General features: G+C 62.1%; 2 protein-coding genes across 11 annotated transcripts in view; one reads left to right on the top strand and one right to left on the bottom strand.

Annotated features, from left to right (window-relative positions):
• EVL (Enah/Vasp-like) overlaps positions 1-1,452 on the top strand; it is a 207,701-nt gene extending 206,249 nt beyond the window's left edge. For 7 of the 10 annotated variants that reach the window (XM_058291772.2, XM_058291788.2, XM_071213698.1 and 4 more), the window contains one exon: positions 924-1,452. In XM_058291772.2, the coding sequence (XP_058147755.1) occupies positions 924-961 (38 nt within the window). In that variant the 3' untranslated portion in view covers positions 962-1,452. Of the gene's footprint in view, positions 1-496; positions 640-923 lie in introns of all 10 variants that reach the window. The other 3 variants (XM_058291762.2, XM_071213697.1, XM_058291759.2) reach the window with 1 other exon arrangement.
• Positions 1,453-2,799: 1,347 nt separating this feature from the next.
• DEGS2 (delta 4-desaturase, sphingolipid 2) lies at positions 2,800-17,646 on the bottom strand. Its single transcript, XM_004446994.5, has 3 exons — positions 17,542-17,646; positions 4,555-5,297; positions 2,800-3,075 (listed from the first exon to the last, which is right to left on the bottom strand). Exons 1-3 carry the CDS (start codon positions 17,621-17,623, stop codon positions 2,929-2,931), a joined length of 972 nt encoding a protein of 323 aa, XP_004447051.1. The 5' UTR covers positions 17,624-17,646; the 3' UTR covers positions 2,800-2,928.
• Positions 17,647-25,793: the final 8,147 nt, after the last annotated feature.

The following is a 25,793-nucleotide window of genomic DNA, read 5'->3' as shown; positions in this document are numbered from 1 at the left end:
CTGTGCCAGGGCAGCCACAGATGGGGCCTGCCTGTGGTGTCCATGAGGCATGTGAAGGCCACCAAGAGCCCTTGGTGCTTGATCAGGAGCCAGGCTGGCTCTTGGCCTCCCGGCCCGGGGTCTACCCAGGGCAAGGGCAGCTCTTCAGGCAGGGCTGGCAGTGGGGGAGGAGCTGGGGGACAGTGGGCAGAGCAGCAGGTCCGGGGCGAGGGCCAGTCAAAGGCCAGGGGCTGAAGCGTAGGCGGGAGCACTGGGTGGGAAAGGCCAAATCCCAGGAGGCCGCAGGGGCTGGGGGTGGAAGGGGCATTGCCCTCCAGGCGGGAGAGGCTGGCTCGGTGGGGTGGGGGGCAGTGGGGGAGGAGTCCCAGAGAAGCGGGGAAAGGGGTCCGGTCTGGGCAGTCACAGAGCGCGCTCACCCCTCGGGTGCTGCCGGGCTACAGGCGCAAGGGGCCTCCGTGGCAGGTTTTAAAAGGGCAGGGGCGACCGTGTTCTCTAGGCCCCAAGCCCTTGCCGCACCGACTCACTCGGGCCTCACTACAGCCGGGGGAAGGCAGGCCGCAGCACCCACTTACAGAGGCGGCTCAGACAGGTCCAGCGGCCTGCCCGAGGTCGCACAGCAAACTGATCCTAGCCTGGGAGGTAAGGACGGCCACCTGGCTCCAAGACAGGGTGTCCCCACTGCACAAGGCCATGTGGGCAGAGCCTGGCTTCCTGCCAGGTGGGTGCCCACCTGTCCAGACACACCCAAGCTTGGGGTACTAGCACCACTGAGCGACTCCGCATGCCAGGCTGCCAGGCCCTCCTCGGGCCTGCTCACCAGCTGGGGGGACACTCGGGCCACACCAGGGCGTGGAGTCCAGCCTTAAGGAGGGGACAGCCGGCCCCAGGCCCCTCTGAGCCACCTCTTCTCGTCCTGTCCTCAGCCATCAGGCAAGAGCTGAGCGGGATCAGCACCACGTAACCCGCGGGCTCCTGCTACCAGCCCCGGGCCGGACGCCGCGCCCCGACGGCCAAGGACGGAAGGACCCACCCGGCCTGGGCCCTCAGGCACACGGCACAGCACCCCGACAGCCCCAGCTTGGATGCGCTTCGTTTAAAGTCAATCTAGGATAAAATACTAAAAATGAGGGCGAAAGTTCAGTTCCTGGATTTTTTAGATTCTACCTGACTCAAACACCAGGTCTTTGTCTTTTTTTTGTATTTTATATCTGCTTATTTAAATGTACATTTCTTTTGGTTTATAGAGAGGATGCCCCATGTCCCCGCTTCCTTAGATGGTTTCCAGGTGTCCTCCTAGCTGGCGCTGTTGGCGCCCGCGCGGGCAGCCGGCTATGCCCCAGGAGGGCAGAGCCGCGCACGCGCTACCTGCCCCGGCGATCATGGTGTGGAAAGGGTCTGTCCACGCACCACGTGTCTGTGTCTACATGGGTAATAAACCGTTTTCTGTCCACAGCCGCAGGGCTTGGCTCTTGCTGTCTTGTGCCAGCTTCCAATGAGCTCTTGGTCGCCCCCAGCTGTAGCACCTTTCCAGGGAAGGACTCAGGACTGTGGCAGCCAGGGGCAGATGGGGACTCATTCGGACAATCTGCCCAGGACATGGGGAGACTAGGACCTCACCCCAGTCCCCAGCTAGATGGTCCCCAGGTGTGGCCAGGCCTGGACCCCAAAGGGACACTGTGCACGCCGCCTGGAGCAGGCCCGCAGTTAGAGCTGGCACGGAGGTCGGCCCACCCACAGGACGGATGGAGACACGAGGCCGGCACAGAAAGCGCTTCCACACCGCTGCCACGGGCCTATAGCAAGAGCCGGGCCAGCAGGCAGGCCTCGCAGAGCCCTGGCGCTGGGCCCTGTCATCTCCCTGGACACAGGAGGGTGGGAGATCAGTCAGAGGGGAGAAGGCCGCCCAGCAGCAGAGCACCAGGGCTGCTAACCCGGCGTGGCGAGGCCGGCGGGGACATTCAGGGGAGAGGGCCCGTCTGCAGCTCCCCGGGACTCCCCAGCCAGCTGATCCCTCAGGAGAGCTCTGCCGGAGGCAGCACCCCAGCCCAGCACCCAGCCCGGGCCTTCTCTGCAGGAGAGGCCTGGAGAGTGTGCTGGGGCGGGCCCAGGAGGCTGGCCTGCCAGGCTCAAAGTCCTCCAGGGCAAGCCCAGGGCTTGTGCTCTTCCGGGCCGTCTCTGCAGCCAGGAGCACCTCGGGGACAGGGGTGCCTGGCACCAGGGGCCACTCCCAGCCCAGCAGGAAGCCTTCGCCCGGCTCCTGCTAGACCTCAAGCCCGGGGCTGCGGTGCCCCTTCCTGCCATCCACACCTGCTTGCCTCGGAACTGAGGTCCATTCACACATTTACCTGTCCATCCGTCTGTCCAGCTCTCCGTCTTTCTGGCCTTTGGTGCCTGTTCTGAGAGGCCCCTCCAAGGCCCCCAGGGCATGAAGCCTGAAGCCTCGGGGCTCAGGGGACCCCACGGGAGGCAGGGGTTAAGGTGGGGCATCCGGTGTTAGGAACAGGGCCCTGGGGTGAGGAGGAGCTTGGGGTCCTCTCAGACCTCTGAGGCAGGCAGGAGCTAGCTACTGCCCACGGCCCCAGCGGCTGGCTGTCCACAGTGCAGGGCCCTGGAGGGGCCGCGGCAGCCACCACCCCACCCGAGGCCGGAAGGAGTTGAGGCCACCCACACAGGCACATTCCGTGGGCTGTGAAACAAACACTCGATTTAATGTAGGAGCCAGAATGCCAGAGAAAACAAGTCCACGGGCGGCCGCGGGCAGCGCCCCAGGGCGACCTGGCAGGGTGGCTCCTGGCGTCCCTCCAGGACGGCGGGATCCGGGGCAGGGCCCCACCTGGGTCCACGGCGAGGCCGGGCTGCAAGGCCAGGGGCAGCCCCACCAGTTCCAAACCAGCCCAGGGGGCCAGCCCGCTCGGCGGGGGCAGGCGCTCAGGGGCGCCCCTCAGCCAGCCGGTAGGTCCGCTTCACCCTGGCGTAGGGCCCCAGGGCGTCGTCCAGCACGAAGTCCCAGAGCACCTTCACCCAGGAGTGGTGCTGCGGCAGGTGGTCGTAGTACTCGGGGGCAATCTTGCGCACCTGCAGGGGGTGGGGGCGAGGGGTCAGGGGCCACCTGGGAGGGGGTGGTCCTGGCCGAGACCCCCGGAGCTGGGGCCAGGGGTTCAGCATACGCCCCTCCCGCCAGTGCCCTTCACGGAGTCTCCCCAGCCCGAGTCCTGCCGAGCTCCACGGGTGCTCTGCCTGCATGCAGGCCGGGGCCCCGGCCCTCCCACTCACCTCCTCCGGGAAGCCCTCCCAGCCTCACCACCCTGCCAGGCACCACCAGCCACCCCCACGCACCAGACAGCAGGCAGGCGGACCAGACCTCCGCCTTCTGGAAAGCCCCCTAGGGCGACCGGCCACTCGGGCAGGCGGGACCCATCAGCCCTACTTCTAGGTGGAAAACGGAGGCTGAGAGAGACACGGTGACACATGCAGGGCCCATGCAGGGGACTTGGTTTCAGATCCCAGCCCTGCCCATCCTGAGGGTACCACCCGCCTCCGCCGTCCCATCTGTACGGTGGCGAGAGGTGCCCAGCCCAGGGCAGGCCCCGCGCCCATCAGCGGGAAAGGACGGAATGGCCGGGGTCAACACAGGGGTGGACTCCAGCGTGACACACCTGGGAAAGCGTGCACATGTGTGCACGTGGGCACACTCAGACACAGGCAGACACAAACGTGCACACAGGTGCTCACCTAAACATGTACACGTGCACTTGGGGGCACAGACATCCAGGCACATATGTGCACACAGGCAGGCGCTCACCTAATGTACATGTGGGCACACTCAGGCACAAACATCTGTGCACATGTGCTCACCTAAACACGTGCACATGGGCACACAGGGACACAGATACACAAACACATGCACACAGGCAGGTTCTCACCTAATCACGTACACATATGCATGCGGGGACACACAGGCACAAACACGTGTGCACAGGCAGGTGCTCACCTAAACAGGCATGCACGTGGGCACACTCCTGGTCCTGTACACAAGTACGTGAACAGATCAGGCACTCAAAGCCTCGCCCACTCAGGCGCCGCACACACCCCTGCACGTGCACGGCTGCCCACTCGCCCCCTCTGCCAAGGTCACGGGAGCGCCAGAGGCTATCAGCACTGGCCAGAACCTGCCCAGGCCGGGGACTGGCCGAGGGGCCCCCTCTCCTCTTCCTCTGCCAGGAAGCCTCCAAACCCACTCCCGGGCAGCCGGAGGCCAAGCCACTTGGGTCACAGAGGGCCAGGCCTGTCCAGTGCCCATCCCTGGAGAAACGGAGGGGGCAGAGTCCAAGACGGGCAGGAGGGAAGCTGTGTAAGAGTGGCCCCCGGAGCTCCCTCGTCCTCTCCAGCCGGGCACTCGCTAGGTCCCGAGGCCTTTCCCAGGGCCGCACGGGCCACAAGGGAATGTGGCCATCCCGTGGCCAGCACCGAAAGGGAGAGGCGACCTGGCACGGCCCCCAGGCCCGCCCACACCCTCCCCTCCCCATTTGAGCCCCGCGGGCCCCAGCCACACACCAGGGGCAGGTGGCAGCCGGGGATGCTGGGGAAGTCGTGGTGTTCCACGTGGTAGCCCACGTTGAAGGTGAGCCAGTTGAGGGGCCCGTAGTAGGAGTAGGTCTCGTGGCCCTTGAGGAACATGTAGTGCTCGGCCACGAAGTGGCCCGAGATGGGGTGCAGGCCCAGGCCCAGCAGCGTGCTGGCCAGCAGGTAGGCCAGGGGCTTGAGGCCCCAGAGGGCGAGGAGGGCGGCGTCGGCTGCCAGCTGCACCAGGGCGTTGAACACCTCCATGCGGGTCACGGCCTTGGGGTTCACGCAGAGGGGCCGCAGCGAGTAGAAGAAGGGCTGGAGCACCAGCCAGAGCAGCTTGCGGGCCGGCGTGCAGAAGAGCCAGCCCTCGAAGCGCGTGGGCACGTCCACGTCCAGCCCGTCGCCACCCAGGTAGCGGTGGTGGTCCACGTGGTACTTCTTGAAGGAGGTGGCGTAGGGCAGGCCAATGGGCAGGTTGGCGAAGACGGCGAACCAGCGGTTGTGGGCGGCACGGCCCGTGCCGAAGGCCACGTTGTGCGAGATGTCGTGGATGGCCAGCGTGAGCGCGTGGTTCACACAGCCGCCCAGGACGCAGGCCCAGAAGAGCAGCCAGCGCCAGGCCAGCCCGCGCACCAGATAGCAGGCCAGCAGCTGCGCCAGCACCAGCGCCAGCACCTTCCACTTGAGGCCCGGGTCCGGCCGCATCAGGGCCTTGATGGCCGGGTACTTGGCTGCAGGGACAGCAAGGGGGCCCCGGTGAGGCAGGGCCCAGAGGCACCCGCGCCCGCCCAGCCTCCCTCCCCACTCCCTCCCTCTTCCCTGCCTGCATTCCTCCCTCCCTCCTCCCTCCCTCCCTGCATTCCTCCCTTCTTTCCTCTTCCCTCCCTCCCTGCATTCCTCCTCCTTTCTTCCCTCCCTCCTTCCATCTTCCCTCCCATTCCCATTCTTCATTCTTTCCATCCTTTCCTCTCTCCCTCCCTTTCATCCATCCTCCTTTCCATCCATTCTTTCTTCCTCCTCCATCCCTTTCTTCCTTCCTTCTTCATCCCGTCCTTCCAGCCCCATTTCTGCCTCCCTCCCCCCACACCCTTCCTTCCAGCTCCACTCCACCTGCCCGCGAGGGGCTCCCGCAGCAGACAAACCCCGCCCCCCTCCGCTCCCAGACCTGGCCCTGCGCTTTGGCAGCCAGGAACAGCCTTGGGGAGGGGTCCAGGGAGACCCCAGAGGAGGGGTCTCAATAAAGGGCAGCCGCCACCATGTCACCGAGCTGAGGAGCCGCAGCAGGTGCTCAGGCAGAGCCCGCGGGACAGCGCTGCCCAGGGACGTGGCCTGGGCGCCTAGAGGGGGCTGCGCACGTGTGTGCACACGTGCGTGTGCGCGTGCAGGGACAGCCAGGGGCGCCCGTGGGAGGCTCCAGCTTTGAGTCAAGCCTTTTAGTTCTTAGAACAAACGAGCTGAAGGAAACATAACAAAACTTTGAAGGTGTTTATTTTGGGTGGTGAATGCCTGTTAGAGTAGCTTTTGTACTTTTATGTATTTTGTTATACAAAAAAGAAAAAAAACACCGTGAGAGGGGCTGCCTAAGTGTGTTGGGGGGCAGGGAGCTTTCCAGGCCGGGGCAGGCAGGTCCTGGTGGGAAAAGGCGAGAAGAGGGGGTGAGGCTGGGCCCCTGGGGAGAGCGTGGGTGGAGCAGGGTCAGGGACCAGGCTCCAGCCAACACCTCGAGGGCCAGGCGCACCAAAGCAGGGCAGGCAAGTCAGCTGTGCCTTCTAGAAATGCCCCGGCCCCTCAGTGGAAAGGGGCTGGCAGGTGAGGAGCCGGGTGCTGCATCCAGGGCTAGGAGGGACCGGGCGGGGCGGTCTCAGCTTATCCCCGCCCCGGTCTGTTCTGTCCTGGAGGCAGCGCCATCGTGCAGATGGGGAGACCGAGGCTACACAGGGCAGGGCTTGTCCCAAGGCAAGCTCAGGTCCAGGGCGCCGAGTCCACTGCTCCCGCCCGTCAGCCCAGTGCGCCCAGGCTCTCCCCCGTCAGGGAAAGGTTCTCCCAGGACTGGGGGGGACCCAAGGTCCATTCCACCCGGGTCCCTTCCAGCCGACCACCACCCCATCTCAGACGAGGGCGCCAAGGCTCCAGCGGGGCGGGGCCTGCCCAGGGCGCTGCTGGGGCTCACTGGACCCCCCCCCACCCCGCCCAAGAAGATGCTCCAAGACACACGGGGGTGCCCACCGCCAGGTGCCCATGACGTCTCCCAGGGCCCTCAGGTCCCTGCCCGCCCTTCGACCTGGGTCCCACCTGACCAGCCAGGCACCTGCCCCAGGGAGCTAGTAGGCCTGCCCAGGGCACTACCGGGTGGGAAACCGGCCCTGGCCCCGGCCGAGGAGGAGCGTTTTGCCCGAGCTGCCCAGCAGTGGACAGGCTGCTTTGGGGGTGGGGAGGTGCCCGTCCCTGGGGGCATGCAAACAGCAGCACGCAGGCAGAGGCCAAGGGCAGGGAGACTCAGGCCCTGCGCCCTCCCCCCCTGAGCCACAAGCAAGGGTCTCAGAGCCAGCCAGACCGCCCAGAAGGCTTGGCCTTGCTGTGTGGCCACGGTGCAGCCCTGCCCTCTCTGGGCCTCCGTTTCCCCAGCGTGGTGAAGGCGTGCTGGGCTCATGGGGAGTCTGCCCCCACTAGGCAAGGAAGCAGGTAGGAAGCCGCAGTCCCGGCCCCCACCTGCCCGGGGTGCCGGGAAGGAAGCTGGGACCTGCCTCGAGCCACGTGCGACCAGGAAGCAGACGCCCCCAGCCGCGGGGGCCACCCCTGCGCCCTGCATGCCACGTTTGGCCCCCCGCCATCTGCACCCCATGCTCCCCCAAGCCTCGGCCCACCTTGCAGCTACCGCGTTTAGGGCTCCAAACCAGGAGAGCAGCAGCCCCCCCCAGCCCTCAGGGACCCTGCAGGGGCCCGCTGGGCTGCACCCACATCCTGGTGCCATGTGGGGCTGCACCCCACGGCAGCTGGCAGAGGGGGGCTGAGGCCCCTGGTGCCTCCTGCCCGCCCTGGGGCCCCCTCGCCTGCTGCGCTCCACACCCCGCACCCCCTTTACCCTTAACCCCAGAAGCTCGCTGCCAGGAAGCCTGTCATGGAAACCACCCCTTTGGGTCCACAGGGACAAAGGCCACCGCGTGTGTAGCAGGACTTCCCAACCCGCATGGCCCCCGCCCCCAGCGGGGCCCGTAGGGACCAGAGTCCTGGGGCTCAGGGGAGCCCCAGAGCCATAAATGAGATGAGGCTGAGAAAGTTCCAGGAGCCGCAGGCGGGAACCAGCGCCCACCCGAGCCACGCGCTCAGATGAGGACAGCCCAGCTGGCCTGGGGTCAAGGGCAGGCTCCAGGCCTGAAGCGGTGGGAGACCCTCCCGATGGCACGTCGGGGGGGCAATGCGGGCCAGTCACCGGTTCCCCCCGTCGGCCCGAGCCGTGGGAGGCCACCACCCCCCCTTGACGCCCAGCTGGCCCGGGCAGGCGAGGAAGAGCGGAAGGAGCGGGGGTTCGTTCTTGGAAGGGAAGGAGAGATTTGGCAACGCTGCCCTGTCCCAAGCTATCGGCATCCTACTTCACAATCCGCTAGGCTGTGTGGCAAGAGGGTGGGGCTGCCCACGGCAGCCGTGAAACGGGAGACGCTCTGGAACTCCCCCGGCGGCCCCTGTGCTCACGAGGGCCCTTCACGGTGGGAGGGGGAGGCCGAAGAGGAGGTGGGGGGGCAATGTGACAGAGACCCGACCCGCTGCCAGCTTTGGAGGAGGAGCCAAGAACTAGGGGGCCCCCGAGAAGCCGGCATCCTCCCCTCGAGCCTCCGGGAGGAAAGGACCTCTGCCGACACCTTGATTTTAGCCCAGTGAGACCCACACCGCCTTCTGACCCCCAAACTGTAAGATGATTTTTAGGAGGTACTGGGGATTGACCCCAGGGCCTCGTACATGCGAAGCAGGTGCTCACCCCCTGAGTTACACCCGCTGCTCCGCTGAACGCCGCTTTAAACCACTGAATGTACGGTCGTTAAAACCACCACAGGAAATCATCCAGCAGCTGGTCCGGGAGCGGGGCTAGAACAAACCCCACCAGGCAGTTCCTCTTCCACTCGCCCCCTGGGCCCCTACCAGGTGCTGGGCAGAGGGGCAAGTCAGACACAGGGCTGCCCTCTGGGGACCGCACCACCAGCCAGCCTGGCTGAGGTGGACAAGCCAGCCTGGCGCACACCCACCGGGCTCAGAGTGGGTGTGGCTCTGGGCAAGAGGCAAAGGGACACAGACCCGGGAGGTGACAGTGAGCCTCACTCAAGCCTTCACTCGGGGACAGTGGGGGGATTGGGGGAGGGGGGCAGACTTCATCCCAGCCTGTTCCTGCCCAAAGGGGGGGCTTTGGGAAGCAGGACACTCCGGGGCCGTGCCTCTGTGTTGCCCCGAGAAATGGGTGCCGCTGGTCCGCCAGCAGCAACGGGGACTGAGGGAAAGAAGAAATGTCTTCAAGACAAGAAAGGATGTGCCGGCAAGCCCGGTGAGCAGGACCGTGCTGACCCACAGCGCAGCGCCAGGGAAATCCCATGCCAAGTCCCCAAGCCTTTACCTGCCTGGGCACCGGCCTGGGACCGCAGGTGGACGGCCTCCCTCTCCCCAAGGGGCAGCCTCCGGGCACAGCCTCCCCCTCAGGCACCCGTGGCAGCGGCCAGGCTCTGCCCCGGCCTGGGAGCTGGCCCTCTTAGCTGCCTCCCCTCGGAAGGAGGCCGAGCCTCAGGAGCGGAAGAAGCCAGGCCGGGCCACACCTGGGCCAGGTGAGCGAGGCAGGTGAGCTCCAGAGCGGTGGGAAGAGGCTCCTGGTTCTCGGATGCCAGCCAGCACACACAGGCGAGGGCAGCGGCAGAGCGTGGCAGCTCCAAGCATGGACGGTGGGCCTCGGTTTCCCCACTGGCTCACGAGGATACTAAGTCCCCTGTGGGTACCGTGTGGGGGAAGCAGATGAAAATGCACTTGGGGGGCCCCTCCCCCTTCCTAGCAGCTGCCCCAGGACTCAGCAGCCCCTGCCTTCCTCTGGCTACTGCCCTGGCCCTCTGGGGGCTCCACCGGGGGCCTGCGAGAGGGAGACCCCAGCCCTCACCCCCGCCCACGGGGCCGGGCTCACGCCGTCCCTGCCGAGGCTGCGCAGACGCTCCTGAGGGCTGCCCACAGCCTCCGGGCCACGGCGGGCCACAGAGCCGCTGCACCTCGGGGGGCCGCAGGGCCGGCCCGTCAGACAGAAGCGCCCTCAGGACCTGCTGGTGGACGCTGGGCCGTCTCCAGCTTTGCCGGGTTCCCAGACAGCTGAACCAAGCAGCGGGGGCTATGCAGTGCCCCGTGGGGGGGGGCTGCAGGGGCTTTCCCGGCACCGCGCAGGTCCCGGGGGCCCCCCCGCCCCCCCCCAAGGTCACGAGGTCATGGAGAGGTGCCCTTAGGGCCGTGGTGGCCGGAGGGCGGGCCTGAGCCCCGGAAACCAGCCGCCACGAGCAGGTGCCCCACGTCGGGGGTCTGCGTTCGACCCCTGGGCTGCAGGGTGTGTCCTGGAGCGCCGCCCTGGCACCTGGTTTCAGGCTTGCGGCCCCCGCGCCCGGCCCGGCGTCCAGCTGGCAGCGGCTGTAAAACGGGTCCAAGCACAGAAGGCAACCGTCCGGGGCACCGACCCCCGAAAAGCATTAGGGCGTGGGGGCGAGGCCGGCAGAGGGGGAGCTCTGGAGCTCGTGGGGTCCCAGATCCGGTGGGCAGGGAGGCCCCAGGGCACGCTGGCCATAGCCCGCCTGCTCCTGTCACCCGGGCACACGGGGGCGGGGGGTCAAGGCTGTGCCCAAGGCCGACCGAGCTCCCCGGTGGGCAGCGGCCCTGCCGGCGTCCAGCCCCCACCTCGCGGCTCCCTCGCGCTGTGGGGAGCACGGCACCTCCCTCCCAGCTCCCTCCTCTCCTCCGTGGCTCCCGGTCCAGGGGCAACGTGAAAGCACACGCAGAGGGGAGCTCGGTGGGGCCCGGGGAGCCGTGCGGGGATTCTGGGGGTGGCACGAGCCGGGACATCCAGGACCCCAACCTGCGGGAGTGGACAGGCCCCACTGAGCAGCCCCGGCCTTCAGGGGAGACCCCGAAAGGCCCCGCCCTGGAGGGTGGCCTCCCCTCCCCCAGGAGTAAGGGCGCACCCTAACAAAACTCGGGGGCAGCACCCGCCTGCCGCGGACGACTCGGCGCTCCCCCAGGGAGACCTCAGCCGTGGAACCTTCTCGATTCCGGCACTTCCGGCAGGGATGGCGACGCCAGAGGCAGTCCTGGAGGAGGCACGAAGGCTCGAGGGAAGGGGCAGGGAGAGTGGGAGGCCGGGGGGGGGCAGTATCTGGGCTCATGACCTTGGGCGCCGTCTTACCTGGACCACAGGAGCCCAAGGAGGTAGGGAGGAGGGCGGGGGAGGGCGAGGGGCCCCCGCGCCTGCAGCCCGGGCAGGGGTCCCGACCGCAGGCCGGCGGAGGCTCGGGGCTCTGGACCCCCACACCCGGCCAGGCTGGGCCTCTGCCCGGGAGCTCGGCCAGCCCCGGGTGGGTGTCCAGGAAGAGGAGTTGGGGGCTCCGACGAGCACGTCCCGAGGGCTCCCCGCTCCTTGGGGGCGGCCACTAGAACCCCCGCGGGCGTGAGCCGCACAGGTGTGGGGCCCCCGGCAGCTGGGAAGCTGGCCTCGAGCACCTGCTGGAAGCCACCTGTCCAGGTATGATGCAGAAAGGGGGGCCCTGGGTCCAGGGGGGCTCGAGGGGCCGACAGAGCCAGAACTAGAAGGGAGGACCCCGACTGCAGCCTGCAGCACCCAGCCACTGACACTCTTACTCTCCAGACCCTGTCCCCCTGCCAGAAGGGGGCTGCACCCCCATTTTAGAGACGGCGGTGAGGCAGCTTGCCTAAATGCCACTGGCGCCTCCAGAGCGGGGAGGGAGCACCCCGCGGCCGCGCGGCCCCACCCTGCCCTCCCGGGGCCTCCCCTGGCAGCTGCAGGCACAGGCCCTGACCTGACCCCGGGGCTGGGGGGAGGCTGCAGGTGCAGCAGGTGCTGAGCCGTGCATTTGCACAAGGACCCGAGGGCACACCGGGTGGGGCTCCGGAAGGGGGGCCGGCCGGACCCCACCCCACCCCATCCCTGGACACCCTCGAGATCCAGCTCCGACCGACATTTGGTTTTGGCTCAGAAACTCTCCTGACCAATTCTGCTGCGCCAGCGAGGGTGAGGATGGCAGGAACGGGCCCTGGGCCAGGGCCCTCAGGGAGAAGAGGGGCCCAGAAGAGGCCCCCCGCTGCGGGTCCGCCCGCCCCAGCCCAGCGCCGCTGCAGGGCGCCTGTCCCTCCCTCTCGTCTCCACGGGGCTCCCGAGAGCCACCAGGCTCCGTCTCACCTCTGGGACCCCCAACCGCCACCCTGGCCCGGGCACCGGCTCCAGCTGGGCCCCCGGGAGGCCAGAAGCCAGCAGATGACAGTCGGGCTAGCTGCAGGGGAGGGGTCGGTCGTGCTCACTGCCCAAGGGCCCCCGTTTTGCACACGCCCCCAGGCCCCGCCGGCCGGTCCCCTCTGCACTCAGCTCCCGGGTGACCCTGCCGTGCCACAAGCTGCTCCGAGTCCACGATGCCCCCTGGCGGCCGGAGCAGGAACGCGACGCTCCTTCCCACCAGGACATGCGGCCGGCGCCCCGCTTCCCCCACTCACCGCCAGGGACCCCCGCCTCTGGCAGGCCTCACCTCCCGAAGCCACCCCCCCCCCCGGAATGCCTCTCCTCCCCAGCCCGGAGCTCTGCAGACCACCTGTCCACCTGTCCACCTTTCCCGTGTTTGAGCCAAAAGATAAGACTATTGGTGCCTGGGCAGGGCAGGGGAGGCACTGCGGGGACCCAGTTTGATGGAAAAGGCGCAAAGTGGCCCAAAGTGTCTTCGGAAGTCATGGCACGCCACCCCTCTCCTGCCTTCGCTAAACCTGCTTTTCATTCCCCTGACAAATATTTGCCAAAGGCCTGTCCATACCGAGGCCCCGGATGGCAGGGGTGGGAGGGGCTCGAGGGCGGAGGTGGGGCGGGGGAGGGGTGCCCCAGGTGCAGGGGCGCAGCCACAGGGGTCCCAGGTGGAAAGGACCCGGGGCCAAGGAGGGACACCCACAACGTAAAGCCCCGGGACACGTGAGCCGAAGGCGGGCAAGGCTTTAAGGACACGGGTAACGGGGGGCCGTGGGCAGTGGGGGGGCACCGGGTCTTTCCGAGGTTCGAAATGTTCTAAAATGGGCTTATGGTTTCAAAACCCAGTAAACTGACTAAAATTCATTGAACCATACCCTTAAAATGAGTGAATTTTGTGATGTGAATGTTCTCTCTCTCTATACAAGAGAGCAGTTAAAGAGCTGAAGATCAGGCATGTGCCCCAAAGACCTGCAAACGGGCTCACAGAGGGGCTCGCACACCAGTCACCCCAGCAGTACAACAGCCAAAACGTGGGTGCCACCAGCAGGTGGACGGAGAAACAGAAGGTGGTCTAGCCATACAATAGAGCATTTTTCAGCTATAAAAAGGAAAGGCAGCAGCGGGTGTGGCTCAAGAGGTTGAGCGCCCACCTCCCACATGGGAGGTCCTGGGTTCAGTTCCTGATGCCTCCAGGAAAAAAACAAAAACAAACAACAAGCAAACAAATGCTATAACCAACTCAGGGAAGCCAATGTGGCTCAGTGGTTGAGCGCCGGCTTCCCACACGAGGTCCCAGGTTCCATCCCTGATACCTCAAAAAAATAAATAAAAGGAATGCCTTTCTGATCTATGCCACAATGTAGATGAACCTTGAGGATGTCACATGGGTGAACTAAGCCAGACACAAGAGGACAAACACCAGGAAGCGGACTTGGCCCAGTGGTTAGGGCGTCCGTCTACCACATGGGAGGTCCGCGGTTCAAACCCCGGGCCTCCTTGACCCGTGTGGAGCTGGCCATGCGCAGTGCTGATGCGCGCAAGGAGTGCCGTGCCATGCAGGGGTGTCCCCCGCGTAGAGGAGCCCCACGCGCAAGGAGTGCGCCCCATAAGGAGAGCCACCCAGCGCGAAAGAAAGTGCAGCCTGCCCAGGAATGGCGCCGCCCACACGGAGAGCTGACACAGCAAGATGACGCAACCAAGAGACACACAGATTCCCGTGCTGCTGATAAGGATAGAGGCGGTCACAGAAGAACACACAGCAAATAGACACAGAGAGCAGACAACTGGGGGCAGCGTGGGGAAGGGGAGAGAAATAAATAAAAAATAAAGGACAAACAAGCAAGGGCAGATACTCGTTACATGCGGCTAACAGAAAGTTCCTATGAGTAATACATTAAAAAAAAAAACAAAAAACTCTTGCAAATCAAGAAAAAGGAAAATTCCCATAGGAAAGCCAGTCAAGGACACGAAGAGGGAAGACAGTGAAACAGAGGAGGGCATACTCAGCCCCACTCGTCAGCTTCCAAGTGCCAATTGAAACAGGCATTTTCAGCCTACGGGATGACACCGGCTGGCAGCAGCGTGGCGGCGCCGGGCCCCGGCGGGAGGTGCCATGCGGCGAGGCTGGCGCTGGCGAGCGCTGGGCGGACCCCCCGGCCCCCGCGGCCGGCCGCGAGTCTCCCCGCGGACATGCGAGCAGTCCAGGTGCAGCTGGCCGTGTCCCCAGAAAGCTCAGCGTGTGCGGAAAGGAGCAGGCAATGAAAGCCACCGCCACGCCACGCGCCGAGACTTCACAGACGAAGTGCGCGGCACCCTCAGGCAAGAGAAAGGGGGTGTCGCTTCCAAAGGGGCCACGCACTGGTCGCCTAGGACCCCTCCGTGTGAATCCCTCCGTTCATGCTTGGGGACACGTCATAGTTTGAAATCAGCCGGGGTGGAAGTGTTTATGCCACAGAATTGGCAAACGCTATTACAGATCAGAACTTTTTATTCCCTCCAGAGACGCGATGGCTAACCATTGCCAGCACACCCCTAGTGTGTGTGTGCATTGTCAGAAAGCGTTTCTGAGAAAAGGGCATGTAGGCTGAAACCTGGAGGCTCTGAAGGATGCATAGGAGTTTGGTAGATGAAAGGGAGGGGATAAGAATTCAAGGAGAGGGAACGGCAGGAGCCAGGGAAATAGGGACTGGGGGGCGACAAGTTGGGAGCAGGGGTGGGGCCAGGCCCGGGGTGGGCAGCCAGGCTGGGGAGCGCAGCAACGGAGGCCCTTGGAGAGTGTGTGCCCGGGAGGGCGGGGCAGATCAGGGCGGGCCCAGGGGCCACCTGCTGTCTGTGCCACCTGCCCAGCGCCCTCCATGCCTCCCAACCCCAGTTCACAGAGCCCCTTCCTTTCCTCAGAGAGCGTCCGCTCGAGCCCCGCGTGCCCACCACCACGCCCCCCACCCACAGGGCCAGGGTGCCCGGTCCAAACCCGGCCATCGCAGGACTCGGCGCTGGCCAGAGGTCCCCGACCCTAGCCCGGCCATTGCAAGCACTTCCCTCTGCACGATGCGGGGACACCGTCTCTTTCTCCCGGCCCCCTCGGGGCTGGGGGGCCACGAGCCCGGAGCTGCCTGCAGCTCACTGGGCAGGGGAGGAGGCGGCCCCACGTGCAGCCAGCAGCAGGGACAGGAGGTGGCCGGGACCCCAAGCGGAGCAGGCCGGTGGCCGGAGAGCCCGCAGGCCGTCTCCCCAAGGCTTCAGGCAGCCCCACTGTCACCCAAAGAGTCCCGGCCGCGGCCTTTCCTGTGCAAACAATCCAACGACTGCCAAGAGAGTCTCGCTTCCTTGTTTTCCTCCTTTGTTTCTCTTTATTTGAATTCTTGTACCATGTGCACATCCTGCGTTCGTGATTCAAAAATAAAAGCCAGAATTACAAAGCTCCTCGTCTTCCACATGACACACGCGCGGGCTGCGTCTAGTCCCGCCGGCTGCTGGGACCGGGCAGTGCTGGCTCTTCCCCGCCTTCCCCGGCCTGGAGCACGTGGCTCTCAGGGGTGCGGGGGCAGCCCCGCTTCTTAGTCACGGGGCCCTGGGTGAACACGGGGCTCCATCCCAGGCAGGACCTGCAGGTGGGCTCTGGCCCCGCCCGCTGAGACCTGCAGCCAGCTCTCTGCAAGGACTTCCCGTGCTCTGACTTGGAGACTGGGGTCTTTATGGAAGATCCACTGGTCCCCAAGAGGGGGCTGCGCCGTGGCGGGGAAACCCAGGAGCCTGGGGGGCGGGGGGTCCCTTCCTGCAGGAAGTGGAACTGAACGAAGTCCGGCGAGGATGAGCAAGAGTGAGCCAGGCAGAGCGAGGAGGGAGGGCATCCAGGCGGAAAAACAGCTTGCGCAAATTCCTGGGAGAGGTGGCAAGGGCACATTCCAAGTTCGTTCATTCAAATCTGGACTGGGTGGACAGACGCCGCAGTGCCCAGTGGGAGCAGGGCGTGTGAACACTTTCTGGAGAGCAGCCTTGGCCTGAGCACATCCCTCTCCTCCAAATCATCCAACCGTCCTGGCCACCACCTCCAGGAAGCCTTCCAGATTGTTCCAGAGCCCATGGCTGCTCTCTATAAAGAGAGCCTCTCCCAGGTCCTGGAGGGCCAGACAACCACGGGGGTACATTCCCATCCCACACCTCATTCGCTCTTCTCATCCACTCTGCCAGGAAGTCTGCAGGGGCCCATTTTGCAGATTGGGAAAGCGAGGCTGCGGCCCAGACGTCTCAAAGCCTCCAGGCTCCTGCTCTGTGACCATGACCTCCTGGGCCAGCACCCAAGGAGCCCTGGGGGGGGAGCGCAGGGACACTGAGTGGGGAAGGGAGTGCCTCACCAGAAGGAGGACCACGCGATCACCAGGGCGGGTGTGGGGGAGACCCGAACCAGAGCTGGGCTCCGGCTCACCACCCAGGAGAAAGCAGGCCCCAAACACCCAGCCCCGTCCGGCTCGTTTCCACCAAAGCACCCTAAAGATTTAAACAAATACGACTATTTCCGTCATCCTGGGGTGTAGCAAGAAGACACCAAAGGAACAAACTGGAAAGAAAAAGGCCAACCGTTTTCATAAATAAACAAGGGAAAACTTCTGTAATAATAGCAAAAGGCAAATTCTAACCAGGGAAAGTATTTGTGACATATATGATGGACAAAGGGTTCAGAGCCCTCCTATACAAAAAGCTCTGACAAATAAACAAGCTACACGGTGGAGCAGAGTAAAAAAGAGAAGACATGAAAACGGCGGATTAAAATACGAAACCAAGCATCAGAGAAACGTGAACTAAACCTGCCATGAAACACTGTTTTGCCAGTCTGGTGGGTAAAGGGTCAGGTGTTTGCCAACGCCCCAGTGGGGTGTGTCTGTCCACCTGGAGCCCTTTGTCCCAGCAATCCGGAATAAAGGACTGAAAATCCCCAGCAGATCGTGGGGGACAAGGCTACTGGAGCTTTTCCCGGGCCCCCGCAGGGCAGGCCGGCGAACCCCTGAGACTCTGAGAAGGGCCTTCGATGACGGGGGAGGACGGCAGCCGGGCGCTGAGCGGCACAACACAGGGCACAGGAGGCGGGACTTCTTGGTACCATCCCTGCTACTTTAAAAAAAAAAAAAGTGTCCCTCTGGTCCCGCTTCCACCTCGGTGCTCATTTTGCCTGGAACCCCTAATTTCGGGGGGGACGCTGCGTCCCGCAGCGCAGGGGGACCTGCCGCCGAGCTGCCTTCGCAGGCGGGCGGCGCGACCCGCCCACACTCACGCCGCGTCCCCGGCGCCGTCGGGTCCCCGAGTCCGCGCGGGCCCCGGCCCCACCGCACCCCGGCCCCCCGGGGCCTCGCGCCCAGAACCGAGGTGGAGACGCGGGGGTGGTTTCGCATCGGCCAGGGGACCCTCGGGGACCGCCCTCCCCCCCCGGAGCGGGCGCGACCCCCACGCTCGGGCTGCGCGCGCCTCGGGCGGGGACCCCGGAGGGCCGCAGGCGCGGGGCCCGGGCTCACCCAGCATCTCCTTGCGCCGCTGCGTGTGCGGCTGGTCGGTGTAGACCCACTCGAAGTCGCTGCGGCCCGCGCGGTTGCCCATGGCGCGGCGGGCGCGGGGCGCGCGGCGGGGGCGCGGCGGGGCGCGGGGCGGGGGCGCGGGGCTGCGGGCGCTCGGCTCCCGGCTCCGCTGCACCTGCCGCTGCCGTGCGCGCCGCGCCCCTTAAAGAGGGGCTCCGGGGCGGGGCCTGGCGGCGGGGCGGGGCCGAGGTGCGGGGCTTGGCCCCGCCCCGGGGCGGCCCGCGGTGCCCCCGTCCCCTCCGCCGAGCGACGCCCGGGAGGCCGCGCCCGCGCCTTGCATGGAGACGCCCGTGCGCCCGAGGGGTTGAGCCCGCGCCTTCCACGCCCCCGCCCCGTGCGCCCGAGGGGTTGAGCCCGCGCCTTCCACGCCCCCCACCCCGTGCGCCCCAGGGGTTGAGCCCGCGCCTTCCACGCCCCCCACCCCGTGCGCCCGAGGGGTTGAGCCCGCGCCTTCCACGCCCCCGCCCCGTGCGCCCGAGGGGTTGAGCCCGCGCCTTCCACGCCCCCGCCCCGTGCGCCCGAGGGGTTGAGCCCGCGCCTTCCACGCCCCCCACCCCGTGCGCCCCAGGGGTTGAGCCCGCGCCGTGCACCGAGACGCCCGTGCGCCCGAGGGGTTGAGCCCGCGCCTTCCACGCCCCCGCCCCGTGCGCCCGAGTGGTTGAGCCCGCGCCTTGCACGGGGACCCCGCGCCTGAGCGAGGTTTCCCTGCGGCCCCGCCGGCTCACGCACGAACCCGAAAGAGCAGAAAGGGGCAGAGGGGGCCGGGATGGCTGCGCCTGCGCCGGGCCTCGCAGGGTTGCAGCAGAGCCCACGCCGCAGCCCTTCCTTTCCCTGCCTGCCCCATTTCCCGTCTACCCTCCTTCCATCCGGCAGGTGAGGGCGGTGACGGCAACCAGGCCTATGTCTGAATCATGAGGGACTAACCCGGCCCACCCCTGCCTTCAGAGCTTTCGAGGTCTGGGTGGCGACACAGGCATTCAAGTGACCTGTTCTGACTGGGTGATACGTGCGTGACACAGGTGATCCTGGGGAAGTCAGGGTTCAGGTGAGGGGGCTTTTGAATTTGGGCCTTGAAGGATGAGTAGGAGTTCACCAGGTAGAGAAGATGGGAGGGCACTGATGATAGAGAGAAAAGAAGGTGCAAAGGTTCAGAGGCATGGAAGAAGCCAGCCATTCTTGCTGTGGAGAGCTGGATTTTCGGGGGAGGGGGGCACAGAGCTCCCCCTCCTCCCCTTCTCAGGGCTTCTCCTCTCCCTCCTCCCCATCCCTGGGGGCTTTGGTGGGATCCTGGTGCACCTGCGGCCGGAAGTCCTTCCTCTGCTCGGAGCTGCCTGGCAGCACACAGGCTAGGGAGCCAGAGGTTCCCCGGGCAGGCACTCAGCCAGCCAGAGGTTATGAGAAGCTTCTCTCCACCCACCGGGAAGCCACCTCCCTTGGGTGTGGCCCTCTTGGCAGGCCTCTCTCAGCACAGGGCCAAAGGTTGTCCCCGCCCGAAGTTGGCAAGGCGGCAACCAGCCTCCAGGGCTGCCAGCACCTGCCCCCGAGTCAGGCTGCGGGGACGCGGGCGGACACACAGGCCTGTCCGCCACCCGGCAGGGAGAACCCAGCGCCCGGTGCTGCTCCCACCCCTTGCAGCAGCCAGCACCCACCAGAGTCGCCCGGCCCGGCTTGCAACCTCCGGAGACAGAGGGCCGCCTGCCCCTTCTGAGCCACAGGGCCTTCAGAGGTCGTCGTGCCAACGGCCACCCTAAGAGGGGGACACGGAGACCCAGAGATGAAGCCTTGCCCAAGTTCCCGCGCAGAAGCTGCGAAGCTGGGACAGAGCCCCGAAGTCAGCGTGTTCGCGCCGGGCCGAGCTCGGGGAGACCTGCCCTCCTGAGACTTGGCCCCGCGCCCCGGCCCCGCCTTCTGGAGCACCCCCAAGCGGCCGCCCCCACTGCCCGGCACAGGCGCCAGGCTCTGCCCTTCACACCCGGATGAAATGAGCCCGGCTCCCTGTTTGGGGATGAAGGGCCCCGGGCCAAGGAGGGATGAGTCAGAGGACACCCCGCACCCAGGCCTGGGGACCGCATAGAGACCCAGAGGCTCGGCCCCCTCCCCAAGGAACGGCCAGGCCCCGGGCGTCTGCTGGGACCAGAGACTGAAGGGACGAATTTGGTCTGAGTGTGTGCCGTCGCCTCCGCATTCTGCCCCAGCCTCCTGGAAACAAGTGACACACGACATTCATCAGGCAGGGTCCCGGATGGGACTCTGAACAGAAAAAAAGGACATGCGGTAAGAACTGTGGAACTCAGAACAGAGCCTGGACTTTAGCTGACATAATGCAAGAGTCTGGGTTCATTCTGGGAACAAATTCCCATCCTAGGGTAAGATGTTACTAACATAGGAAACTGGGTGCAAGTGCGTGAGCACTCTCTCTACTTTCTTAGCAATTTTTCTGTGTCTCTAAAACTACTCAAAAATTAACTTTATTTCACCTATGCGTCCACCGCCCAAATGCACACACACACGCATCTGGTTGTTAAGGCCCCAGCAGCGCTGAAAGCAGGCGCTCTGGCCACTCTTCTGACTGGGCAGGTGCCCCCCGCCCAGGCCCCCTGCCCAGGCAGCAGCCTGAGGTTCTGTCGAGTCTCAGGGGGCCGGTTGTCGCCTGTCGGCCAGGGGGTCCTGGCATCTGCAGCTGTGTGGCGGGGCAGGGGCACTCACACCCAGGAGACTTAAATGGAAGGGGTTTGCGGTGCCCGAAGAGAGTCCGATTCGGGGCCACTTCTGCATCCCACGCCACCCCTCCCGAGCTTCCCCCAAGCCAGCAGAGGCCGACGCCCCACGCCGCAGAAGCAGCCAACAGCCCAAGGACGCCAACGCCATGCCCGGCGGCGAGCGACACGGGAAGGGCAAGAGCTTAACGCCCCAGGACACAGAGCAAGTGGAGAGAGCAGAGCTGGCGTCAAGAATATCTCCCAAGAGGCCCGAAAGACTACTTCGCGTATTAAAAAATACATAACCAACTAGAGCTGGACACTTAAAACTTGCTTGTTAAAAAAAAAGAAAAGAAACCCTGATGGAATGGAGTACACGAAAGAGACACGGAGGACAGGTTCCGATTTCCAGCCTGGGACTAATGAGGGTTCTAGAAGGAGAGGAAAGAACAGAGGAGCGTCACCATTTGTCCCTCTCCTGCCTTATTTTGTTCATAGACATCATGATCACTGAAATTATAATTATAATTTAATTATATGTAGTTTTGGTGATCTCTCGCTAAGTCATCGTAGCATGTATTTATTGGCTTGTTTGTTGTTTTCCCTCCACTACATCACCTTGTCCTCTGTGTCTGCCTGCTATCCCCAGTGCGTAGGACAGTTTCCGGCACAGATTCCCTTAATAGCTATTTGTTGAATGAAATAATGCATGAATCATGTTGAACAAGTAGTAACTGAGGATTCCCAGAACGGAAGAAAAACAGGAGTCTTCAGATGGGAAAAGGATCAAGGGTGTCAACAAGATTAATACTTGGTGCAGCCTCTTTGAAAAACTCTCTAGCAGTGTCTACTCAAGTTACACATACATCTACGTAACGATGCAGGATTTTCACCCCTGGGTGTATGTTCCAGAGAAATGAAGGTGTATAGCCACCAAAAGACACGCATGAGAATAGTCATAGTAACTTTATCCATGAGAGCGAAAACCCGCATGTCCAACAACAGGGAGAATGGATGGACAGCTTGTGTACACCCACGCCCTGCAGCACTGTGCAGCAATAAAACGTGACTTACACCACACACCGACACCGTGGGAGCTCCCAGACCTAACACTGTTTCAAGCGTGCGTGCATCCAAAGTGAGCTCCAGAGTCGACACACTCCCATCGCAATCCCAGTGAGCTGTTTCGTAGGTATTGACAACCTGATTCTAAAGTTTACGTGGGGGAAGCGGACTCGGCCCAGTGGTTAGGGCGTCCGTCTACCACATGGGAGGTCTGCGGTTCAAGCCCCGGGCCTCCTTGACCCGTGTGGAGCTGCCCATGCGCAGCACTGATGCGCACAAGGAGTGCCGTGCCACGCAGGGGTGTCCCCGCGTAGGGGAGCCCCACGCACAAGGAGTGCACCCATAAGGAGAGCCGCCCAGCACAAAAGAAAGTGCAGCCTGCCCAGGAACGGCGCTGCCCACACGGAGAAATGACACAACAAGATGACGCAACAAAAAGAAACACAGATTCCCGTGCCACTGATAAGGGTAGAAGCAGTCACAGAAGACACACAGAGAATGGACACAGAGAGCAGACAGCTGGGGGCCAGGAGAGATAAAAAATAAATCTTAAAAAAAAAAATGCCTTACACAAAATTACCCCAAAATGAATCATAGACCTAAATGTAAAATGCTAAATTATAGAACTTAGGAGAAACATTTACATGAACTTGGGTTTGGTAATGAAGACTTTTTTGGTTTTGTTTTGTTTTTGCCTTTATAAGAGGAAGTTTAATTGTTAATTATTTACCTTAACAGAGTCAGAAAGAGGAATAGCTTAGCTCAGTCCAACATGATTGGTAGTTGGCAAAATGGAACGAAGCGCTCTGATGGCTAAGGATTTAATTTGGATGCTTTTACTACTTTGCCATCTAACACTTGAAACATAATCCAGAATAAAGACCTCCTCTCCCTCCCACACCCCACCCATCTCACATCCCTACCGACACGTCTTCATTAAATGAGAGGCCCCGAGGAGCAGCTTCCCTGGGGAGTACAGCCGGGAGGACCATCACGAAAAGAAGAACCCAAACCAAACGCTATGAGAATTCACTAGAGTAAGGAAACAAAACCTTCCGATATATTAGGAAATACGTCCAGTTACAAATGCACTCACGGGTCTATGTGGAGAGGTTCTGTAACAGCTGGAAACAGCTGGCCATTTACAAGAGACACGAGCAGGAGCGGTGCCCCCGAGCCGCCCCCTGGCGAGGCTGGCCTGGGGGACAGACGGGCTCATCCACCAACAGGAAGAGGGGAGCTGGCCCCTTGCCCTGTGACGCGCAGGACCGAGCCGCGGGGACATCAGGTGGAAGCAGGCACTCCGTTTGTCAACGTCAACGGTCTAGCGCCTGACACTTTCCCCCAGTCACGGGAACCGGGTCCGGCTGGTTCTCTGGGATCGTAGCGGCTTCCCCGCGCCTGTTCCAGCGAATGGCCCTCCTTGAACGTGCACCTCCTGGCGGGGTGGGGGGGACGGAGCCCGCCTCGCGGCCGTGGAACTCAGGGCACCGACCCCAGCGACGACGGCGGCGGTGGCCTTAAGTGTTTTATTTAATAAAATCGTATTGAGGTATGTAATTCATACTTGAAAATACATGAACAATAAGTGTATAGTAAAATTTGTGAATTTACAAAACAAACGTGCGTATCATCATACAACGCTCCCATACATCGTCCCACCACCACCACCTTGGGTCGTTGTGAAACATTTGTTACAAACTATGAAAAGCATCTTCGAAATATTACTACTGACTATAGTCCATATCTTCATTTGGTGTGTTTTTCTCCCAACCCACCCAATATTATTATTTTATTTATTAAGCAGTTTTATTGAGGTCCATTCACATACCACACAATCTATCCAAAGTGTATAATCAGTGACTTTTAGTATGTAGCAGTTTGATATGGTTATGAATTCCAAAAATAGATATTGGGCTATGTTTGTAATCTGCTCTGTACCTGGGTGTGTTTGAGTTATGATTGGGGCTTTGATTGGGCCACGTCATTGGGGCGTTGAGTCCCTGCCCCTGGGTGGGTGGGGGCTCACAGATAAAAGGCATGGAAGGGAAGCAGATGTGGCTCAACAGATAGCGTGTCCACCTACCATATAGGAGGTCCAAGGGTTCAGTACCCAGGGCCTGCTGGCTCGTGTGGTGAGCTGGCCCATGTGCAGTGCTGCTGTGCGCAAGGAGTGCTGGCCCACGCAGGGGTGCCCCTGCACAAGGAGTGGCCCTCACGCAAGGACAGCCGCCCCACGTGAAACCGCAGCCCCCCCAGGAGTGGTGCCGCACACACGGAGCGCTGATGCAGCAAGACGACACAACAAAAAGAAACACAGATCCCCAGGGCCGCCTGATAAGAATGCAAGCGGACACAGAAGAACACACAGCGGAATGGACACAGAGAGCAGACAACGGGGGGCGGGGTTAAATAAATAAATAAATCTTAAAAAAAAAAAAAAGACTTGGCAAAGGACAGAGTTGAGGGTTTATGATGTGGGGTTTTTGATGTTGAAGTTTGATGCTGAAGCCTTAATGTGGAGCCGCAGGATGTAAGCTCACAGAGGAAACAAGCCAGCCCCGGGAAGGGAGGAACCCAGGAAGCCTGAACCCTCGAAGACGTCGGCAGCCATCTTGCTCCAACACGTGGAAATAGACTTTAGTGAGGGAAGTGACTTATGCTTGATGGCCTGATATCTGTACCCCAAATAAATACCCTTTTTAAAAACCAACCAATTTCTGGTATTTTGCATCAGCACCCCTCTGGCTGACTAATACACAGTATAACCACAATGTTAGGTATTCATCACCACAAAAAATTTTAGAACAATTTTATTACTCCAAAAGAAAAACTCCAAGGAAGCAGATTTGGCTCAACTAATAGAGCGTCCGCCTACCACATGGGAGGTCCAGGGTTCAAACCCCGGGCCTCCTTGACCCGTGTGGAGCTGGTCCATGCGCAGTGCTGATGCGCGCAAGGAGTGCCGTGCCACGTAGGGGTGTCCCCCCACGTACGGGAGCCCCACGCGCAAAGAGTGCACCCCGTAAGGAGAGCTGCCCTGCATGAAAAAAGCACAGCCTGCCTAGGAATGGCACCGCACACATGGAGAGCTGACACAACAAGATGATGCAACAAAAAAGAGATGCAGATTCCCGGTCCCCTGACAAGAATAAAGCAGACACAGAAGAACACACAGCGAATGGACACAGAGAGCAGACAACTGGGGAGGGGGAGAGGGCAGGGAAGGGGAGAGAAATAAAATAAAATAATAAATAAATCTTTTAAAAAATCTTCATTGGAGTCTCCAGCTTGCAATCTGCCCTACAGAATTTGGACTTGCCAATCCCCATGGTTACATGATCCAATTCCTATAGTAGATCTCTTAATATTTGTGTATTTGTGTGTGTGTGTGTGTCTGGAGAAACATAACCAATAGGATATGGGGCGTGTGTGGATTGTGGTACAACATCTAGGCAATGGAATACGAGTCCATAATAAACGGAAATGAGCTACCACGCCACAAAAAGACATGAATGAATCATAAATGCATATTACTAAGTGAGGGGCTCCAGTCTGAAAAAGCCACGTATTGTATGAGTCCAATGATAGGACAGTCTCGAAAAAGGCAAAACTGTAGAGACTAAACAGAACAGTGGTGGTAAGGGTGCTGGGGTAGGGTTGAACAGGAAAAGCATGATGGATATTTTTTAGGAAGGAAACTATTCTGCATAATGACCTGATGGTGAATACAAGACATTAGCATTTGTCAAAACCCACAGAACTTTACAGCACAAAGAGTGAAACTAAATGTATGCAAATTTTTTAAAAAATCATTTAGGAGGTCGGGGGATCCCAGAATAGAATGTAGGATGTGGCAAAAACATTGAAATGTATTTCAAATGCATAAACAACCTCACCAAAGGGGGTGAAAGAGAAAGGTGCTGACCTAAGTCACCTGGAAATGAGGGGAGCCTGTAGGAGCACAGGCAAATGAACCGCCCATGAGCACTGGAGTCTGGGTGGCAGCATGGCTTCTGACGGGGAATGGGTCATCAGCTCTGAACCCACCATACATGTATCCTGGAATCAAACAGGTAAGTAAGGGTGGCAGATGATGGGCGCGAAGTTTCTCACTGCAGGGGCGGGAGGTAACAAGCGGATAAGCTAGGGAGGAGGCTAGAACGATCCACACGGTGATGGTTAGAGCTGGAAAATCAAGAAAGGGAAGCGGCTGTGGCTCCATCGGCTGGGCTCCCGTCTACCATACGGGAGGCCCTGAGTTCGCGTCCCGGGGCCTCCTTGTGAAGGCAGGGTCGCCCCAAGCACCGCGGAGAGCCGACTCAGCAAGATAACGCAACAAAAAAGGGAGACAAGCGAAAATGCAGAAGAATGCGCAGTGAGTGGACAGAGAGCAGACAGCAAGCAAGTTGCAAGGTGGGGAGCGGA

Source organism: Dasypus novemcinctus, chromosome 3 (genome assembly GCF_030445035.2).
Source record: "Dasypus novemcinctus isolate mDasNov1 chromosome 3, mDasNov1.1.hap2, whole genome shotgun sequence".
Lineage (NCBI taxonomy): Eukaryota > Metazoa > Chordata > Mammalia > Cingulata > Dasypodidae > Dasypus > Dasypus novemcinctus.
Note: the sequence above shows the minus strand (reverse complement) of the source record. Positions and strands in the feature narration are given on the sequence as shown.